Genomic DNA, 21708 nt, shown 5'->3' on the forward strand with positions numbered 1-21708 from the left:
TAGTCCATTTAAAATTTAAAATCTCCATCCAAACTTTGAAAATTACAAAGAATGTGGAACTTTTATTCATAAGCTATGTCATTTATCAAATCTGGCGTGGCTATAGAGGAAGGTATATACTTAATAGGCATAAACATTCAAAAATATAATTTCCTGTACTCGTCTTTTAATCTCATCAGCCACAGCGTAGAAAAAGGTAAAAAACAAAAATGTAACAATATGAATGAAAGGGCCCAATGCAGCACATTCGTTTAAGTAGCAAAATGTGCATGTTCATAAATCCACACACCCAAAAAAAATAAAAAACGCGTGAAATATTAAAAAGGAATGATCAATTAAATGCGTAAAGTCACCCCTTCATTTATTCAAAATCCATGGCATATTCATCATAGTTTCGAGAATAACAGAGGAGTTTACACATATGATGTAACATTTTAAAAAGTAGTCATAAACCCTCGTTTCTTCAGCTTTGCATTTTTGAAAGTTTGAAAACAGACCACACAGTTCATTTGTCTGAGAATGCGACACATTTTCTTATTCCTTCTCTTAATTTTTTGTTTATAAAAGGTCTTCTAGCTTCAGCTGGAATTCATTTTTCCTTTCACCATCTTCACATCTTCATGGAGGTAAAAATGAACCAAATGCAAATCGATTCATAGAGCTTCCACTTTCTAAAGAAGTACAAAGACTACACAGGTGCGCTGCCTTTGGTGGCGACCTGTGATGCCACCGGGAGAACTGAAAAGTGACTTGTCGAAATTATGATAATTTGGAACATTTCCAAATTTACATGATCACAAAAATTCGTGGATTTTAAACTCGTTACCAAATATACCTCAAAGTCTTTTAGTTTAAAAATGTGATAAGCCCGCAGAATTTAACATTTTTTTTTTCATAAATTTCAACACACTTCCACATTTGTGGTAATATATTTATTTGTGATGTGTCACATTCGCGGCCATCATGCGGCCAGTCCAGTAAATTCAAATTGTATTTTTTTTAAATATATTCCCGCACTTATTTTCGTTTTCCCCAGGAAAATTTGATGGTGTTTCTCCTCATATCATTCGACAAGGCACGCCAGAGGCAGCAAAAAGTAATTATCATTATACAATAACACATTCCCTTTTGCAACTCGTTTAGTAAATGTACTTTGTCTAAAATCGGCAAAAAAGTTAAGTGAAACACTGCCTGACATAAACATGATAAAAGCCTGTATTGTATTATTGCCGCCTCTAACTTGGCTTTAAATAAATATAAATTGATTCGATTAATATTATATTCAATCCCTTTTTACCTTCATGTTCTAATCAAGTTTCATAATCGAAACAAATCATTTGAATTGTCAAAAGTTTAAAGGCAAGGCGCGGATCCACGGTGGCCGAAGGGGTTCCCCCCCCCGCCAAAAAGAGAAGGGAACGGAAGGGGGAAAGAGAGAGAAGAGAAGCGAAAGGAAGGAAAGCGGAGAAGAGGGCGAAAAGAAAGGGGATCAGCAGGGGCGGATCCAGCCTTCGTCAATAGGCGGGGGGGGGGGGCGCCGTTTTTTTTTCAGCCATATTTTCCCCGATCGGCCGCTCGAAGATGATTTTTACCGGAATTTTTTGTTTCTTTGAAGGGGTAGTGCTCATAGTCATTTCTTAGCTTTATTCTTATGAATAAACATAAATATAATACCAGAATACTTATTTATATAATGCGAGCGAGAAGCGTGAGCTAATAATTTTGGGAAATCTGATGTATTTTTTCCTAAATCATTCTGGGCAATATGCTTGTTATCCTGAATACGAGCACGTGAGCAGAAATGAATTAATGGAGAGGGTACTGATTTTTTTTTTTTACATTTTTTGCCTAAGGAAAGGAAATTCTAAGCACTTTTTGTAACTTATGAATATAACTAAACAAAAATTTCTAGATCTAGATCTACTGAACGAGACACTCTATTCAGGTAAATAAAAATTAAGGATGAGTAAGTGGGGATCCTCCTTACATTAATAAGCACAAAAATTTTATATCCGTTTTGATCGAAAACGTATACCTGTTATGACTGCTTGCACTTAGCCATGAAGACGTTACATGTTTCAACAATCAAATAATGCGAGCGCGAAGTGCAAGCTGAAAAATTGACATTTCTACATAAAGAATGTAAAATTTTAATCAATTTTTGTAATCGTGAACAGGATAGGTATATGACTAAATTATTGATGCGAGCGCGAAACGCGCGAGCGGAAAAAAAATCGAGTTTTAGACCTAAAAGCGGGACACTCTATTCATGTTTCGTAAATCATGAAAAGAATGAGTAACAGGGGATCTTCCTTCATTAATAATGCGATCACAAAGCGCGAGCAGAATTTTTTTGATATTGTGATCTGAAACTTGATAATGATTTAAAAAGAGAAACAAGTTGACAATCTAAATATGCACGCGCGTGTTTCATATTTAGACTTAGAATATAGGCATTCTAAATACATCTTATATCATGAAAATCATATAGCGAGCGCCAAACGCGAGCTTAAATTATTTGACATTCCGATCTGAAAAATGAAGTCAATTTTAGCTCTATATTTATTTCAAGCACTTTGTAGTTATTATTTGTGAGGTGGATATGGATCGCACTTTATAAAGAGCTGATATTTTTAGTTATTATCACTTTGAGTTTTAACATAGGACCGGGACATCTTTAGGACGTGCATATACGAAAATGATGACTATCTTTTCCTATTCCTCTTGCTAAGTTCGAGATGAAACGAAAGGGACAATTCAATTATTAAATTAATATCTTATTCATTAATGCCTAATGAGGGCGCGAAATGTGATGATATCATGGCCAGAAAACTTGAAATTTCAAGCACTTTTGTAATTATAAATAAGATGCATCATATCAATATAATTTTAACCATTAGTGCCAGCGCAAATCGCGAGCAAATTTTTAACTGTCATAAAAAGGGGATTTTAAGTAGTTTGTTGTAAAATCAATATATTGAGACATAACTCGCCAATCAAAATGCGCGCGTGCAGCGCTAGCTGATACGTTTTGACAATCACAATTGAAAAGGGATATTTTGAAGAGAGAGAAAGTGAAACAAAAGAATTGAAAGGAGAGAGGAAATGAAGGGAAATAGAGGGGGAGAGAGAAGTAAAAAAAGGGAAACAGATAGTAGAAAAAAAGAAAATAGAGGGGAGGAACATTTTGAAAAGTGCATTATAATCATTTGCAAAAACAAAACATAAATTACTAAAAGAATTTCAAGTGTCATTTGGAGATTATGAATAAAAGAGTGCTGAGTAGACTAACCTGAGAGACACCCTAATAATAATAATCCGCTTTTATATAGCGCTATCCATCGGAACGACGTTTCTAAGCGCTTTACAGATATATTACCCCGGTCATCGGATTCAATCAGTCATTCCCGCACACAATGTGTGCACATCCTCCACTCCCTGGGGAGTATTCCAGTCAGTCGCCTGTGAGGCGCACACAATACTGGACAAGCTACAATGACTTTCACATCCTACCGGGTACCCATTTAGCACCTGCTGGTCGAGAGTGGCAGAGTGTTGAACGCCTTACCAAAGGACGCCAGACCGCGGAGGGATTCGAACACACGACCTTCTGTTTACAAGGCGAGAGTCAGAACCATGCACTACACCACGGCTCCTCCACGTTTTACAAGGAAGAATTTTGTTCACCGTGCTTAGTGGATATCCGGTAAGACGCACCACCCACTCTGAAGAAAAGTTTGTGGTAAAAGTCTAAATAATTCCTGTGAAAAATACATCCAAAATTAAGAAAGTTATTAGAATTTAAGTATTTGATTAATTAAATGTCAAGTCCACCTCAGAAAAATGTTGATTTGAATCAATAGAGAAAAATCAGACAAGCACAATGCTGAAAATTTCATCAAAATCGGATGTAAAATAAGAAAGTTGGGACATTTCAAAGTTTCGCTTATTTTTAACAAAATAGTTATATGAACGAGCCAGTTACATCCAAATGAGAGAGTCGATGATGTCACTCACTCACTATTTCTTTTGTTTTTTATTGTTTGAATTATACAATATTTCAATTTTTACGAATTTAACGATTACCGGTAGAAGTACAAAATGTTAAAATAATGGAATTCCACGTATTCAGGGAAGAATGAAACTTCATTTCACATGACGAGAAAATGAAAATATTTCATATAATAAAGTACAAAAGAAATAGTGAGTGATGTCATCAGTTCCTCATTTGCATACCGATGTGCATATTACTGTTTCATTTGTGAAATGAAGCGGAACTTTAAAATGCCATGACTTTCCTATTTTACATCCGATTTTGATAAAATTTTCAGTGTTATGCCCTTCTTGAATTTTTCTCTTTTTATTCAAATCAAGTTTTTGTTGGGATGGACTTGTCCTTTAAATACGAGCAGCGGGACGAGCAGCTGTCCCATCGGCTATTAGTGCATATATTTCCCTTTTTTAATAATTGATGGTAATTTTTTCTTTCAGGAGTGAGTATTATTAAAAGAACAACTTTTAATGTTTTTGGTAAAGACATGACATTTCAGTGATTTTACTACACGAATGAAGGGGAAGCTGCTCGCATATGACGTCACAAAAAATAAAATTCAAATAATTTTTTAATGTTTAATGGATTTTCTTTATCATTTTTCGCTTCAATTTTTACAAGAAACTTCCCCCTTTGATGACATACGGCGGCTGATAAACGGTATGCGATGATTGCGGATGATTATGAAGCAGGTCTACAAAATGATGATAAAAAATAATAATAAAATAGTTCAATATAAATTTTATATAGCGCCTATTAAAATTTCTCTGAGCTCCTTACATCACAAAACCTTATACCAACTTAAAGGGGAAGTTCACCCTGACAAAAAGTTTATTGCAAAAATAGCAGAAAAAAATAATACAAAATATTGACGAAGGTTTGAGAAAAATTCATCAAATAATTAAAAAGTTATTAGAATTTCAATTATTTGATTTGTGACGTCATATGCGAGCAGCATTCCTACATAGCGAATGGTAAAAAAATCAATGAAATGTCATTTTCTCAGAAAATTGAAAATGGTTTTTACTGTACTTTTTTGTATATCAATAGACAAATCATTTCACACCCGATCATGAATAGAAAACAAAATCAAGTCATCAGGAACCATATAAAATGTGAAATTCATGCGTTTTATATTACATAACACATGGGGCAGCTGCTCGTTTGTGACGTCACAAATCCAAAACTTTGAACTCTAATAACTTTCTTACTCTTTAACAGATTTTCCTCAAACCTTCACCAATATTTTTTTACTATTTTCTCTGCTATTTTTACAACAAAGTCTTCTTCAGGGGGAACTTCCCCTTTAATAAACTGAACTATTCTAGTATCCAAATTAACTTCTAGTACCTGAAATAACTCAACATCCAACGTAACTACCTTAAATAACTGAACTACCAGCTTAACTACGGACATAAACTGTTGGAAGGATACTATTTTCGGAAGAGATATGTCTTAAGTGCTACTTTAAAGGAACTGAGAGAGGCTAAGAGGATGTGAATTCCACTGGTGTATGAGCCACAAGTGAAAAAGCTCTGTCGCCATGGGTATGGGAGTTTGCCTTGAGAATAACCAAAAGGTTCTTTAAAATTTTATATTAAAAACATTGAAATCCAAGAAAAATATCAGGCATAATATTACAATGAAATAAGTATGACTATGAATCAATATGTTGAGAGATTTGTATTTTTTAATTATTTTTTTTTTACCATTTTAAAGTGCACGGGCGACACCATAATTGATCTGCACATGCGCACCACTTCAGTGTGACTACAGCTATTTCGTGCGATCGTACAAAATGACACTTTTTCATTTTGGAAATTGTGTGGCTCTTGCCTATATTCCATACTTCATAGTTTACAAGTGTTCAGGATTGTAAGTTGCCTCATACTGTTTCAAATTTCTTGACTATTATGGGAGTTGTAGGCTTGTGATTTATTGCTAAAATATTTTTTTAGGGAAGGCCGAATCACAATCTCGCTTACCCGGTTGCTCTAGCCAATCCCTGCCCTACGCGACTGCGGTAGTGGCGCTGACAAGACCGATGCCTGCGCCTGGCGATGCGGCGCGGCTTTGGTGTGAAGAGGGCACACTCGCTTGTGCGTGCGGCTCTACTGTTGCTGTTATACCATGGAGCTAACAGAGAAGGAGAACCATCTTCCAATTCCTCTGTTAATCCTTTGTTATTGCTTCCTTCGGGCGAAGGAACAATATCTAACATCAATCGGCGAGCCGCCAGGCCAAAGTTAGAGCACGCTTACATAACGCGATAAGCCCCCTCGTAAAATCTGAGGTCAGAGATTTTTTGAAGGACCCTGCGAGGCACCGCCGTAAACAACGTTCTCCCACATAACTTCCCCCGAGCTCAGTTTTTTTTTCAAAATTGAAACACGACTTGCTGTTCTAACATCCATATCTCTTCGTACGGATTCCTGATGTACGTCTTTTATGTATGGTTGAACTTCTGAGATGATCCCCTTTGCATACATACCAAATACGTTGCAATCTGAATTGACTCAACAAAATTACAAACGGAGGAAGTTGGAGATTGGTAATTTTCAGTATGTCTGTTTTTCTTCCATGGTTAAATCTTTTCCTACCCGTACCTGTTTTAGAAATTATAATAAGATGAAAGAGCATATTTTGAGCTAAATTTTCATGCCAAGATCATTTGCGAGAGTACAATAGAATCGATAATATAACGACGAATCTGCGGGGCATTTCTCTGGCGATTGTCGCATCGTGGAGTACCCTCCGGTTCCCCACACATTCCCATTTGTGTATAGTTGAAAGTGAGTGTAATGAATGACGGGAGCCGTGCTCGCTAAGCTCTTGTCTCTGTATCGTTTTTGGAAAATAGCAGGGGCCGCGGAGCGAACAGATTTAATTTACAAACCAGTAAAAAGGAGAACAAAGTATAAAAATTGTTATTCTACATAATAAAGAAATTAAAAACAACATGTTTGGGACCACAAAGAAGTATACCCAGTTCTATGTCAGGACGATTCATTTTAAGTTACAAAGTCATTTGGAAAAAATTACAAGCGAAGTTTTACAATTTTTAGGACCAAAAATAATCATGATTTAAAATTATTTTAGAGAACAAAATAAAAGATGATTACAATTATTGAATTCATATCTTTAGTTTAATCTAAAGAAAAAAAAGGCTTCCAAAATATAAAGTGTCCGGACACCTGACCCCCCCCCCCCTCATTTCTAAAACATTCTATTTCTGTTCTAGATATATTAAGAAACACCGAATATCATTATGATTTTTGTTAGATTAGATTTTTTGTATGTTTAAGATTGTACTTTTTTCTTTCTTTCTTTCATATCCTTTTTCTGGCATCATTCTATCCTTCCTCTTTGCCCTTTTTTTTTATTCCATCCTATCTTTCTTTCCTGATCTTCTCTCTCTGTTCATTTTTCTTTCTTTCCTTGTTTGTCTTACTCTCTGTCCTATTTTAAATTTCCTTTTTTCCTTCATTTTTTCTTTCCACTTTTCTTTGCTTCCTTCTCCCTTTTCTTTTCATTCTTTCTCGATCCTTCCATTATTTTCTTTTTTAAAATTCTCTCCTTAATTTTTTCATCCCTCTCTTTCATCCTTTTTTTCATTCTTTATTATATTTTTTCCTTCTAATTTGTGTCCTTTTTTCTTTATTTCCCTCCCTCCCAGGGTGACCAGACGCTCCGTATTTCCCGGGATTGTCCCATATTTTTCTCCTTTGTCCCGGCGTCCCGACAAACCCTTCCCGGGACGCCTTTTTGTCCCGTATTTAAGAATATTGAACAAAATGTAGTTAATGCATTTAAAAGTGGTGATTTTTTTCATCAAATAACCAACAGATGACGAGCAGAGATAACAATGAAACTAATTTGGAGATGTAATCGGTGGAACAAATTATTTAGTTTTCATAACTAGATCTTGTTGTTTCAGCTTTCGTTTTGAGTCTTGTTGTGTATGATGCCGCTGTTTCATCTGATTTTTAAGTTTGACAATGTTTCACTTTAAAATTTTACTCATTTCTAAATAATGTTAGTTTTTCAAAATTCTGAAAATATATTAAAAACACCAAACTTCATTATGATTTTTGTTAGATGACTTGATTTTTTTGTTTGCTTGAAGTTTGAACTTTTTTCCTTTTTCTTTTGTATCATTCTTTGTTCATCCTTATATCCTTCCTGCTTGCCCTTTTTTGTTCCATCTATCTTTATTTCCGATCTTTTTTTCCTGAACCTTTCTCTCTCTCTGTTCATTTGTCTTTCTTTCCTTCTTTCTGTTACTTTTCTTTATCAAATTTCCATTCCTTATTTCCTGAATTCATTCTTTCTTTCCTTAAACTTTTCTTTGCTTCCTTCTCACTTCCTCTCCCCTTTTTCGTTCTCTCCTTCCATTATTTTCTCTTTTTGTCATTCTCTCATCTCTTCATTCTTTCCTCCCTCTCTTTCCTCCTTTCTTTCATTCTTTATTTTATTTTTCCCTCCAATTCTTTTCCCTTATAATTTTCTTTCCCTTCCTTCCTCCCTTCCTATTTTCTTCTTTCTTTGTTTGTTTCTTTCTTCCAAAGAATGAAGGAAAATATTTCTTTCCTTCATTCTTTCTTTCCTCCCCTTTTTCTTTCTCACTTTCTTTTTTCCTTTCTCTTCTTTATTTTGTCTTCCACACATCTATTCATCTTCCCTTCCTTTCTTTTTTTGTCTTTCTATATTCATTTCAAAGAATGACGGAAACCTTTTTTCTCTCTTATTCTTTCTTTCATCCTTCTTTTATTCTAATTTTCTTTAATGTTTTTCTTTTCATTTTCCCCTTCAGTTCATTTTTCCTTTCCTTTTTCCTTTTCTTTTGTCTTTTCTTTCTCTCCTTCATTTACCCTCCCTTTCAATTCTTTATATTTTTCACATGTCTAACATTGTGTATCTTTTTTGATCTTTTTTGTTGATTGTCCCGTCTTTCTTTCAAAGAATAAAGGAAGCATTTTTCTTTTATTCGTTCTTTCTTTCCTCATCCTTTTTCTTGTTTCTTTTATTTCTCTCCCTTATGTTTTCTTTCACACATCTTCCCTTCCTTCTTTTCTTTTTCTTTCCTTCTAAATTCATTTCAAATAATGACGGAAACGTTTTTTCTTTTATTCTATCTTTCATCATTTTATTCTAACATTCCTTTTTTTCTTTATTTTTTCCTTCATTTTCCCCTTCATTTTTTTCTTTCTATCCGTTCTCAATTCAACTCTTTTCTTTCGCCTTTTCATTCCCTCCTTCATTCTTTCGTTCACCCCCCCCCCCCCACCTTCCAATTCTGTACATTTTTCCCCAAGTCGAACACCGTGTAGCCTCCTTTGTTGATCTTTTTTTTTAGACCTGGCTCGGTCGATCCGCTCATGCAGCGTACTTTGTCGATTGTCCCGTATTTCTTTTTGTGAAATCTGGTCAGGCCTGCATTCAGCTGGTTCCAAAACCAGATTTTCGTCTTCGAAATCACGACGTTCGAAATTGTGAGCCGCCATGTTTGCATAAAATTCGTGAAGCCGATGTGAAATGCATTATGGGTGAAAACACTACTGCGCAAGCGCAAACCCGAGCTGTTGATCGCGTCGATCAACTTTCCTTATCTGATTTACGAGCGGCCTCTGTAATGCGCCGTGAGGGACCCTGCTGAGAGGGGATTAGCGGTGCCGCGCATGGGGCAAAGCGTTTGAGAGAGTCAGATCTCCTTCTGTTAATAGCTAGAGCTATGGTTATACTGTTGACTTGTTACTTACTGTTAGTGTTAGCACTACTACTAGTTAGAATCACAGCTCATCCCCGATTTGGACTACCGTACCGGTACTTAATATTATTTTTATGTGATTTTTCAATTCATCAAATAATCAAGTTGAAGTTGAATTTGAATTGAAATAGTCATCATGAAGTCCTAAAATCTAAATCAGGGATTCTCAAATGGTGGCGCGCGCGCCACTTGTGGCGCACCGAGCCTTGCGGAGTGGCGCTTGGGAGTTGGTATGAAAAAAGTAAAAATAAGGAAAAATTGGGGAAATAAAAATGTATCTACCAGTAACCTGGAAATAAGGTTTTGGTGATCATTTTAATACAAAGAGAAAACAAAAACTCTTTACTTGACACTTAATTGCTAATTGATTTCCTCTAATTTTGTCCAATTTAGCACTCGATAACCCCTATTATGGAAGATCGATGGTGTTCTCCTTTTTATTTATTCTTACAAAGTTTATGTGCCACATAAGTGATATGAAAACCCCGTTTGTAGGATTTCTATTTCAACGGCGATAAATTTTGCATTTCCAGAGTATAAGTTTTGGTTAAGAGTTAAACATCAAATAATGTGATATTTAAAGAACATCCTGATCATAATAGATTATGAATTTGAGACATAACAAGCAGAAACCTTGTTTCCGGAGCCGATTAAAATCCGAAGTTGTAAAAGTGAAATATATGTATGGGGTCATTCCATCTGGATTCACCCAGTGGTTGCACCCGACCATCTCAGAATTTGTTGTAAATTGGTAAACATTAAATTCAACATGGCCCAAGCACAAAACAGAAAAATTATTCAAATCGGTCCGTCGGTTCTCGCGCTACAGCCCGCCCTTTTCTCCTTGTTTTGACAAAAATGGGCGTGACCTTCAACTTTCAATGGCCATTGCATCATAACGTGTTGACCAATTTTCACGAAAGTGGTACTATTTAATAGGAAATTCAGAGAGGAATCCAAAACATGCATCAAATAATGTATTGGAGCGATTTATAAGGTCGTGACCCTTGACCTATTCTTTGACCTTGAATTTGACCCCCGGACAAATAATTTTTTGACTTGATTTTCGTGTATGTTAATTATTTGTATGATATTGACAAAATATGTTAAAACCAATGATGATATTTTATTTCTTCACCTTTAAAAACTCTTCCAAAGATACCATGAAATTTCACTCTAGTCCCACATACTGATATTCATGTTAGTAAAGTGTTCACCAGTTACATGATTTCTTCCAATCTTTAAGTCACAGTATGCAAACACATGATAAGAAATTAAGCTCATCAGTTCACAAATGAAACATTAAACATTTATGCTCATGAGTAGGTATCTGTTTAGGCATTTTGATGTTCAGCAATATATATCATATATGTATATATTCTTCTTAGTAAAGTGTTTACCCGGTACTTTTATCATCAAATTGTTGAGTATATGCTTATTTAAGGATCCCTAATATACATATATGATATATATTGCTGAACATAAAAATGCCTAAACAGATACCTATTCATGAGCATAAATGTTTAATGTTTCATTTGTGAACTGATGAGCTTAATTTCTTATCATCTGTTTGCATACTGTGAATTAAAGATTGGAAGAAATCATGTAACTGGTGAACACTTTACTAACATGAATATCAGTATGTGGGACTAGAGTGAAATTTCATGATATCTTTGGAAGAGTTTTTAAAGGTGAAGAAATAAAATATCATCATTGGTTTTAACATATTTTGTCAATATCATACAAATAATTAACATACACGAAAATCAAGTCAAAAAATTATTTGTCCGGGGGTCAAATTCAAGGTCAAAGAATAGGTCAAGGGTCATGACCTTATAAATCGCTCCAATACATTATTTGATGCATGTTTTGGATTCCTCTCTGAATTTCCTACTAAATGGTACCAGTTTCGTGAAAATTGGTCAACACGTTACAACACAATGGCCATTGAAAGTTGAAGGTCACACCCATTTTTGTCAAAACAAGGAGAAAAGGGCGGGCTGTAGCGCGAGAACCGATGGACCGATTTGACTAATTTTTTTTGTTTTGTGCTTGGGCCATGGTGAATTTTATGTATACCAATTTACAACGAATTCCGAGAGGGTCGGGTGCAAAATTGCACTTTCATTGGGTGAATTGGCATGGAATGACCCTATGCTCAGATGTATTGCTTGCCGTGATTGTCTGCATGCACTCTTGCTAAAGACGAACTGAATGAATGATACTGCACGTGAGTTGTAGAGAAAGAGGGGCAGTTTGGGGCGCTAGTGCAGTGTAACGCCTAATTTTCAGCCCTTGCAAAATCGGGGAACGTAACTTTAGCCACTGGGGTACAGATGGGGGCGGTGATTGGGGGCCCCCAAGTGTTTCACAGCCAAGAAAAAAAAGGAGAAAGGGAAAGAAAAAGAAAGGGAAAGAGTGGAATTATCTTAATATTATGTCAAAATATATATCTTTGTATTGAAAAGTTCAATATTTTTACTTCAGCTGCCATATCTAGCCCTCTTGATTTTTTTTACCCATTACGCCACTTGCTTCAGCCAATAGATCTGGTGCAGAACAGTCTGAACTAGTGGTATCATTGGTATGTTGTGAAAAAGTCACTGGTCATTTTTCATTTAATATTAATATTGTGTAGTTTGTTGGCATTTGTATTTCTTCTGTTGATATTAATTGCAGCACCTCTGCATGGGCAATTTAAAAGGCCTCATATTCCAAAACTTCTGGGGGCTCTGCCCCCTCGACCCCCATCAGGGGCCTCTGGACCCCCTCCGCTGATATTGCGTAATGGATTGTGGAGCATTACAGATTCTCAACAAGAAATGTGGCGCTTCCAAAAAAGTAATTGAGAATGGCTGCTCTAAATTAATAGCTGGCGCTGGCGGCCGTCTGTTTCGAGGAGTTTTTAAACATTTTTTTTCTCCTTGACCTCTTACACAGACGGCTCACTAAAGTATCGTGCAGCCACCATTTACCCAACGGTGCTCATCGATTTTCGCCTTTATTTCATAAAAATATATAAAAAGAACCGTACCAAAAATCAAAATAAAGATTATCATTCTGTTTTGGCCTGAATGCACCAAAACAGGGAGAAATAAAGTTAAAAGTGGAAAAACAGTGACCTTCTAATTCTTTGGCTGTCGCACAACTTCACTCCCCTGTTTTATCCAAACTTAATACACAAACATATGTCCATTGAGTCCCTGTACAGATCGAGCTGGAACCTTGGTCTCTGTATTTGGTGAGTGGAGCCAACGGAGACGGAGTTCAGCGGAACAACCAGCAGAGATCGAAGCTTTTGGTCTAAAAAAGTCCCTGCGATCAAAATGTAAAAAAAAAATTGTAGTTGAATTGTGAATGTGACATTCTGACAGTTTTTTTTCTGAAAAAAAAGTCAGATCTAACTTAGTCTGAGAGCGAGAGTCTAGTATCTCCATCGTTTATCGATCAGGGTCACTGACTATCACCCCAAAACAGGGTTGGCGCGTTTTAAACGGTGTGTTTCAAAACATGTTTTAAAACGCGTTTTAAAACACCTGGTTTTTTTTACAAAAAAAACGATGTTTTAAAACACCGCATAGACTTGTGTGTTATAAATTTGCATGGATGTGATTTTTTTTATACTATCATTTCTGAAGTGGTGTATTTTTTTTCTTCTAACTAAAACTCTTTTTCAACACCACTCCTTTCTCTCCCCTTTATTCATTCTTTCTCCATTGCTTTGTCATGTTCCTCTTCTCCCTGTTCAATTGTGCCCATCAATCCATATTAAGAATATTCTCATTTTTTGGACAGGTAAAGAAACGCTATTAAAATAAGCTAAAATACATGTACATGTAATAGAAGTACTTGAGTTAAATGGAAGTGTTACACAAGCACAATAATATTTTACAAATTCTGTAAACCTGACATCATACTCTTGAGGTACACACAAAAGTTGGTATAACTTTGCACTTCATAAAGATGAAGAAAAGTACTTTCAACAGTATAAGATAATCAGCTAGCGAACCGTAACTCTAACAATTCCAGGGGAGCTTAATGGCCCCCTAAAAATGTCTATGATAAAATCCATAAACATGACAGGGCCATGCCATATCGTTCAAAACTATTTTGGGATGTATGCATGGGTATGCAGTTACATATATGATATACACCACAAGTGCATATTAACAGATCCTGAATTGCTTAAAAATTGATTTCATGTATAAACCCAATGTGAGTTCTTGCCAAAATTTGTATCATTATTTTTACTTGTTAATGATTGGAAAATTGTCAAAAAATTCTATTAGTAATAAGAAAGTTTTAAAAATCCGTACATAAATATAAAAATGTATAAAAAAAAAACATTACCAGTAACATAAATAGACTGGGCTATTTCGTTTCCTAAGAAGACTGAGAGGGGGGGCCCTATGATCTGGGCCGTCGATCGCGGGATCACAACAAAAATTGACACACGCATTACCCATGGCATAATCTAAAAAAAACTATAAATCAAATTTTGCATAAATCTCATTGCTAATTTATGCATAATATCAAAAGTTTGCTCTTATTAACTAAACAATGCCCCTGAAATTATCATTTTTGGTTTACAGGCTCTTTATAGGAATCTGATCAAATGTTCATCACATTTTTTTCTGATGTATTTTATTGTTTTTTTCAATGGAAATAGTCAGGGACTATATTTTGACCATAAACAAGGTGAAATTAATTGATTTTAATCAGTAAAAGGAAAAATAATGGCACATTTATGAATTATGGCTAAAAACACTATTGCATTAGATTTGTACACAAATTCACATTTTGAGCATTTTTTGGTCTGCATGCACTTACAAAATGTTGCATAATTTCAGAACCGCATACCAGGGGGTTGCAATTTTGGTCTCAAATGTTGCGTGAGACTCGAAAAAGGAAAGTCTGTGAGTGACGCGGTAAAAAAAATTGAGCAGTGGATTTATCACAAAAAAAATGACGAGGGGGGGGCTGAATGCGCCCCCTCCCAGTCTTATTAGGGTTAAATAAACATTCTATAAGCCTACTGATTGTTTTTAAATATATTTGATCATAATTCTTGAATTATAAAAAAAAGGTAGTTCAAGGGCTTTATTTATAGATTTGAATTGAATTTGTATTTCATGCACTAAAATTGGTATAAGTGATTCAATTGAAATAAAAGCATATTGATTTACTGGTTATGAAATTAAGCTTTGAAACCCCATGTATGTCAATTTCTTCCATTGTGCAAATTCTTCTCCCCCCTCGATTGACAAGACTCAGTATACCTCGAGACTACATGTCTCTATGTTCATGTATTAGGAATAAAATGTCGAATTACTTAAAAAGTGTTCTTTTTTTTGTAGGCATTCAATTTCCATGATTTAGTGATTTGGGGGAAATATGAACTCTTCTGTTGGAAATTCATTAACAGAATTGTGGTCATCTCTTATTCAAAACATCAAGAGCTTAAATCATACTATATTTAGTGTAAAGTTTAATTGATTTACAGAAAATTGCATCATTCTTTGGAAAAAAACGTTTTAAAACGATTTAAAACGTTTTAAAACAATAAAAAACGTTTTGTTTTTTTTATTAAAAAACATTTTTTATTACAACCCTGCCCCAAAACCTGAAACATTTGCCCCCAACATTTCTGCTTTCCTTATAGAAGAAGATCTAGTCCTGAATCATGTAAATGGGATACAAATTCATTTCTGACATACTCTATCAATTTCATTTTTAAACAAAAATTTATCAAAAAATGAGAAAAATATGAAAAGACGAGGGAGACTCGCCCGATGTTTATGCCACCATCTTGTTTCCTATAGGCTATTATTCTTCCACATTGTTACCAAATTTTTTTTTGATGTTTGTAAACAAAAATTGCTCAGTTTTTACCAGCAGTTGTATCATCGCCTAGATCTAGTCTCAGTTGAAGTTCGTATATAGGAAGCTTTACAACAAAAGGGTACCTTTTTTTGCTTTCATTCAGCAAATAAATTGTATCCACACACTGCTGCACTATACCCAAGTGAGGTGAATGGGTACCTAGCAGGATAGTAAATGCACTGAGCGCCGCTCAAAGTACATGTAGCTCAAGCTGGGGTAACTAGCTGCACTTTGTATCCTCAAAGCACCTTTTTGAAATGAAATCCAGTTATTATTTGATTTCTTTATCAATTTTTAAATCTTGTATTTCAGGTCAGAATACAGTGCATTCTGGAAATGTGTTCAAGCGGGGACAGCATACCTCTTCACTCAGCTATGCAAGGTATTCATTCATAGTGAAATACTATGTACTGGTACTTTATTATATAAAATGTCTCATAAAAACGGTTTTGGGCGAAGAAATCAAGATCAAATTACAATAAAAATGATGTTACATTTCCCATGGAGAATCTTTCAAATACTCATTTATCCCCCCAAGTAAACACTGACACTGATAGATAGAAACTCACCGCTTGAAGAGATAGTGAATATATTAGAGCCCAAACTCTTCAAAGTTAAAGGTTCACTCTGGGCAGATAAAATGATATCTAAGTAAAATGTATAGAGCTGAGTCACCGAACAAAACACTGAACATTCGGTATAAAGTCTGATAAAGAATAAAAAAGTCACTGAATACCGGTAATCTTGTTAAAACAGTTGCAGTGCCTCATGAATATGCAATGGATAGGCTGATGATATCATGTCCCCCTCTCCTTTTTCTTATTTTTGGGGATTTACATGGAACCATAATTATTTCATATTTTCATACCTTTGTTTGTGATGTCTCAGTTGTAATACAATAAGTTGCGTCAATGATTATCTGACACATCAGTTCTCAATTCTTTTTTTATAATTATTCTTGGAGGCCAAATTTAAAGAAATATGTATATCTTCATCCACGACTTTGCATTAAGAGAGGGGAGAAAATGTACCTTTTACACGTCAATTTACTGAACTCCTTTTCCTATCATGTTATAGATGATGATCCTAGCAACATTCTTTCCTACGTCAGAAGGTGGAGTCAACCATTTAGACATCATGGGGGTAAGATAATCATCAAGTTTTGAGAGATTTTATTTATTAAATGTCAGCGGGGTGTCAGCATTCATGGGGATTGTATTATTATTATTATTTGTTGACCCATGTTTTTGTACAAAGCACGAAATACCTGTAACAGACATTTTGTGGGGAAAGCAAACTTGGTGTATCAGTGAGAAATACTTGACCAAGCCTCGTCTACGGTAATAATGCCTTTTCCATTGGCATTATGTAACGTCTGCTAGTCATAAATCTTGATGTACCATGGTTTTACTGCGTGTGAGTTAAATCCAAATGGTGTCAAATTCATAATGAGAGTGGATGCCCGACTGACTGTAAAGGATGTACTGCTAATAGGATAGAACTTGAAAATACATACAATTTTTTTTTTTATAAAATGATTAGTTAATCTAAATCTCAGTTGTATGATTCAGGAACCTAAAAATAATACAATGAGGTAAAAGAAAGCCTGGGAAGAACTGATTTCTTAAAATGCAGAGCATGTAATTGCTTTTCTGCTTGAACCAGCCTTAATAATAATAATAATTATACTCAATATTTATAACGCGCTTTTCCCAAATGGCCCAAAGCACTCACAATTTCAATTAACATATAAAAAATACAAACAAAAATCAGAATGGCATATTAAATGAAGGCAATTGCCTAGAACAAGAGAGTTTTAAGTGACTTCTTAAAAGACTTGATTGTTGGGGATTGTCTTATTGCGAGAGGGAGCTTGTTCCATTCCATTGAGGACGCAACGGTGAATGTTCTTTCTCCAGTCTGTTTTCTTTTTGTTGGATATGATTCATAATTATTGTAGAGTGCAGAGAGACTCGTGATAAAATGTAATGGTATAGTGGTTCTGATTCTCTTTGTAATTGGTAGATTATGTCTTCAAAACCCTCTGAGGCATTTGCATCATTTGGCAAGGTGTCAGTTCACATTTAGCCACCCTCCACTAGGTGGTAAGTGGGTTCCTGGTTGGCTTAGCAATTTAAGCAACTTATTTGCTGGAATGCTCCTCAGGGAATAGAGATTATGTATTTAAGCAAGCCAGATGTAAATTAATGGGTTGATAATCGGTAAAATATATACATGTAGAGACGTTGAACATTCTGACATGAGCATGAGATAATATTTAAGAGAAATACTACAATCATAAGGCAATACATCAGGCAGTAGGGCATTGACCTAAACCTTTTGATGATAAAATAATACAGGGTATTTATATAACACACATATTCACCTTGTGTAGGTGTTCAATGCACTCTCATATTACCCTGGCTAAGCTACTGTAGGCTTTCAATTATGATAGAGTTGGTAGAACTGCAAACGTAGCTGTTAAGAGAACAAAAGCCACATGAAATGTTCAACTTTCCAACAAGGGAGCTAGGAGAAAGGTAGGGGCAGCATTTGATTCAGCACTAAACCTTCTATGTCTGGACTCGACTCATGCCACTTTGACCAAAACAGGGCTGCAGTGAAGACTAGACGCCAAAGGCTCTGTCTGTGCACAATAAGCCAGCCACAGAACATAGTGCATCTAGTCTTACTACTTCAGACTCTGCATTGTGCACTATGCGAATTGCGAAAACCAGGGTCTGTGCCTCCAGACTAGCTTGTGAGTGGAACTCTACAGCCACTTTATCATTACACTGCATCCCTCAAGACAAATGGATGCCGATGATATCAAGTACAATGATGATTATGATTTTATCATTTATTTGTTACAGGAATTTATGAAATCAACAGTTGACCTTGGGGACCTGATAGGGTTCTACTTCATCCTGAACAGCATCTCGGCGAAGGGAGAGCTGAAGTTCTTGGTAGCGGGAGTTGGATGGGCCACGGCGGAGCTTATCATGACGAGGGTGGTTCCCATGTGGGTCGGAGCTAGGGGAACCGAGTTTGACTGGAAGTATATACAACTCAGCCTGGAATCTAATGTCAATCTGGTAAGACTGATGGGGCATCGCAAGAAACTTGTGATCAATTTCAAACAGTTCAAAAGCATTAACTAAATTTACATGTATAACCTGTAGAAGAAAAGACAAATAATAATAGCTGGATTTATAAAGCACTTTTTGCCTGAGGATACAAAGCGCTGCTATTATTAACCTGGCTTTAGCTCGAGCTACCATCACTGGTGCTCAGTGCATGCAAGGAATTACTCCTGCCGGGTACCCATTCACCTTACCTGGGTCGAGTGCTGCACAGTGTGGATAAATTTCTTGCTGAAGGAAAACACGCCATGGCTGGGATTCGAACCCACAACCCTCTGTTTCAAAGGCGAGAGTTAGAACCACTAGTCCGTGACGCACCCACAAAGTCTATTCCTATTATACAGGGGAAATTACACAGGGGCTGGGGGCCATTTTGCCCCCGAAATAATATAAAAGAATCCTGGAAAATAATATTTAAGGAGAGCCCTGGAAAATCCAGTTTCATGTTAAAGTTTATCCAATGTTGCAGATTGACGTAGTACTCCTCAAAACTGAAAACTTAATGTTTTCCTGCTACCATATTTGAAGCCATCACTGGGCATTGTGGCGTGCGCCTGTAATCCAAGCTGTGGGGAAGTTACAAATTGATGTAGAGGTCCGAGGTTCGAGCCCTGGTCACGTCTTTCGGATGGTGACGTTAAAGGTCGGTCCCAGACGTAAATAATCATATCTGATTGATACACGTCTGACAAACCTCAAAATACACACAGATGTGTCTTAAACTAATAACGTCGAGAATACTTGTATAAAAGGAAAACCTTGGCAACCATGTATACTTATTTACTTATTGTATTTATGGTGTCTTAAGCTCCTGCACAAAATCCCCTTCTGTTTTGAATAACATTTTCGAGAAGATCGAATCGTTTTATTAGAGGTTAAATGTTAGAATTCTGATTGTATCCAAACAGGTGCAGCACATATCGACAGCCGCTTTAGTATGGCTTTGGAGTCGGCATGATCTAAACAAGTCTGTACAGCCTATTGTAGTGACGTTACTGGCCCTAAGTTCCTACAAGCCTCTTGTTATTGAGTAAGTATTGCTAATGATAGAGGAATCCTATCCTAGAATCTCCAGTTTTCTGCAATAAGTGACAAATTACCTATAAAGCATGTTCGTAATGTTTAGCATGTGTCCACCAAGTTTTATAGGCACGGAAAATGATAATTTTTTTCTATATAAAATGCTTCATCTTATATGCTTCATGTCACTGAAGAATACGTAATATGGTGTTTTGAGCACTGAAGAACACTCAGCTTGCTTTGTAGAAAACTTCAATTGGGATCTCTACCCTATCTCATTATTATTAGCTCTTTTTATTAGTTGATAATTTGTGCATTTCACTATCTTTTTGTCTTATTTAATTCCTGTCTATCCCTATGTAATTCACCTTGTTTTTCGCCTTTGCAAAGGGATCACGATCCTTTTTTCTTTTAATTTTTATTGATCACATAAAAGTATAATTACAGAATCAAGACAATCAATTACACATACAAAGAGCTCATTTGCAAAAGGACTTAGATCCATTTGTTTTTATCTCAGTGTATAGATTTTTTAGTACGTCTATATTATGATACTAACGAAAAGTTGAAATTCCCATTAAAAAGTGACCAAAAGTGGCAAAGAAAAATCACTTTTTTGTTTTAAAGGGGTTAGATCCAAATCAGTTTGTTTGCAAAAGGGGCTAGATCCACAAAGGTAAATTTTGGAGAAAAAAAGTATTTAAAATATATGAAGTCAGGCAGATTTCTTTTATACCCAATTTTATGTTCACATGGGAGGGTATCGTGACAATTTAGTTTCGCATAAGAATAAAAACATGATTTTCTCAGAATGGTTCAAAGTGGATCTAACCCCTTTTGCAACTAAACTCTTCATACTACAATTGGCCTGGGATCTGTGTACTATTTTTTTCTGATTAATATTTGTTGCCTGTGCATAGGATTCTTCATTTAGTGATGGTTTTTCCATCAAATTTTTACTTATCCTAATTACAATTATTTCCCTCTTGTTGTTTCCCTACAGGATTTTGATCCATGCTGCAGGGCTTGGCTCCTGGACCCTTCTCGTTGCGAAGTCACTCTTTACATTTAGTGTTGGTTTTGTAGCATTACAGCTTTACGTTGGACTACAAGGAACAGCTAATCATTATACTAAATAATTAGTTAATCTAAGATATTCTTTGATTGTATATTTTACTACAAAAGCATTGATAACAGACCTGCCAACCAGTACGTTCTTGGCGTATTTAATATGCTTTTGCAACCAAAATACGGCAGTACGTTTTTTCTTTAAAAAACATTTTTTTTACAAATTCATAATTTATTGAGAAAATCATCTCTATATTAGTATATGTCTCTATTTCATAAAACTTACACAAATATGGTTATTAGATCAATGTTATTTCAGGTAACTCGTTTTTTTTCAATCATTTTGTTGAAACCAGGGTGAGATATACACATGTTTAAATTTTTTTTTCATCTGTAAGAGCAGTGCACCTGCTAGCTTGCATGCAGCTTTCGCACCACAATGAGCAAGTGCGTCACACATTTTATCATGAAATTTATGGGGGAAAATACACTTTTTAAAATCACAATACAATTTTTCATTCCCAGAGGTTGGCAGGTCTGTGATAAGCTAGATACCGAGTGTTATGGTTTGTGTAAAGCAATGGGAAGGCATGCCAGAGCCCTGTCTTACAAAGAGTTACGATTGATCCAATCAATCTCAGCTGTATGGAAATCCATCCATACCACAGTTTTTTGAACAGGAAATTAGCTCGATCTCCTCGGTAAACAAAGAGAATCACATTGGATCTTTAAGAAAACGATGAATATACATCATTTCAAGATTTTTTAAAAACAAA

At 35.6% G+C, this 21708-nt stretch overlaps 1 protein-coding gene across 1 annotated transcript; it reads left to right on the top strand.

The window, feature by feature from the left end:
* Positions 1 to 5801: 5801 nt before the first annotated feature.
* On the top strand, positions 5802 to 21111 carry LOC121420204 (transmembrane protein 147-like). Its single transcript, XM_041614754.1, has 6 exons — positions 5802 to 5926; positions 16014 to 16083; positions 16779 to 16844; positions 18575 to 18796; positions 19753 to 19874; positions 20868 to 21111. Exons 1-6 carry the CDS (start codon positions 5850 to 5852, stop codon positions 21001 to 21003), a joined length of 693 nt encoding a protein of 230 aa, XP_041470688.1. The 5' UTR covers positions 5802 to 5849; the 3' UTR covers positions 21004 to 21111.
* Positions 21112 to 21708: the final 597 nt, after the last annotated feature.

This window comes from Lytechinus variegatus, chromosome 8 (assembly GCF_018143015.1).
Source record: "Lytechinus variegatus isolate NC3 chromosome 8, Lvar_3.0, whole genome shotgun sequence".
Lineage (NCBI taxonomy): Eukaryota > Metazoa > Echinodermata > Echinoidea > Temnopleuroida > Toxopneustidae > Lytechinus > Lytechinus variegatus.

Coding starts and splice junctions, on each gene's coding strand:
- LOC121420204 (XM_041614754.1), top strand. CDS start 5,850: ATGACACTTTTTCATTTTGGAAATTGTGTGGCTCTTGCCTATATTCCA. Junction 16,084..16,778: donor TCTTCACTCAGCTATGCAAG/GTATTCATTCAT, acceptor ATCATGTTATAG/ATGATGATCCTAGCAACATT. Junction 18,797..19,752: donor TGGAATCTAATGTCAATCTG/GTAAGACTGATG, acceptor GTATCCAAACAG/GTGCAGCACATATCGACAGC.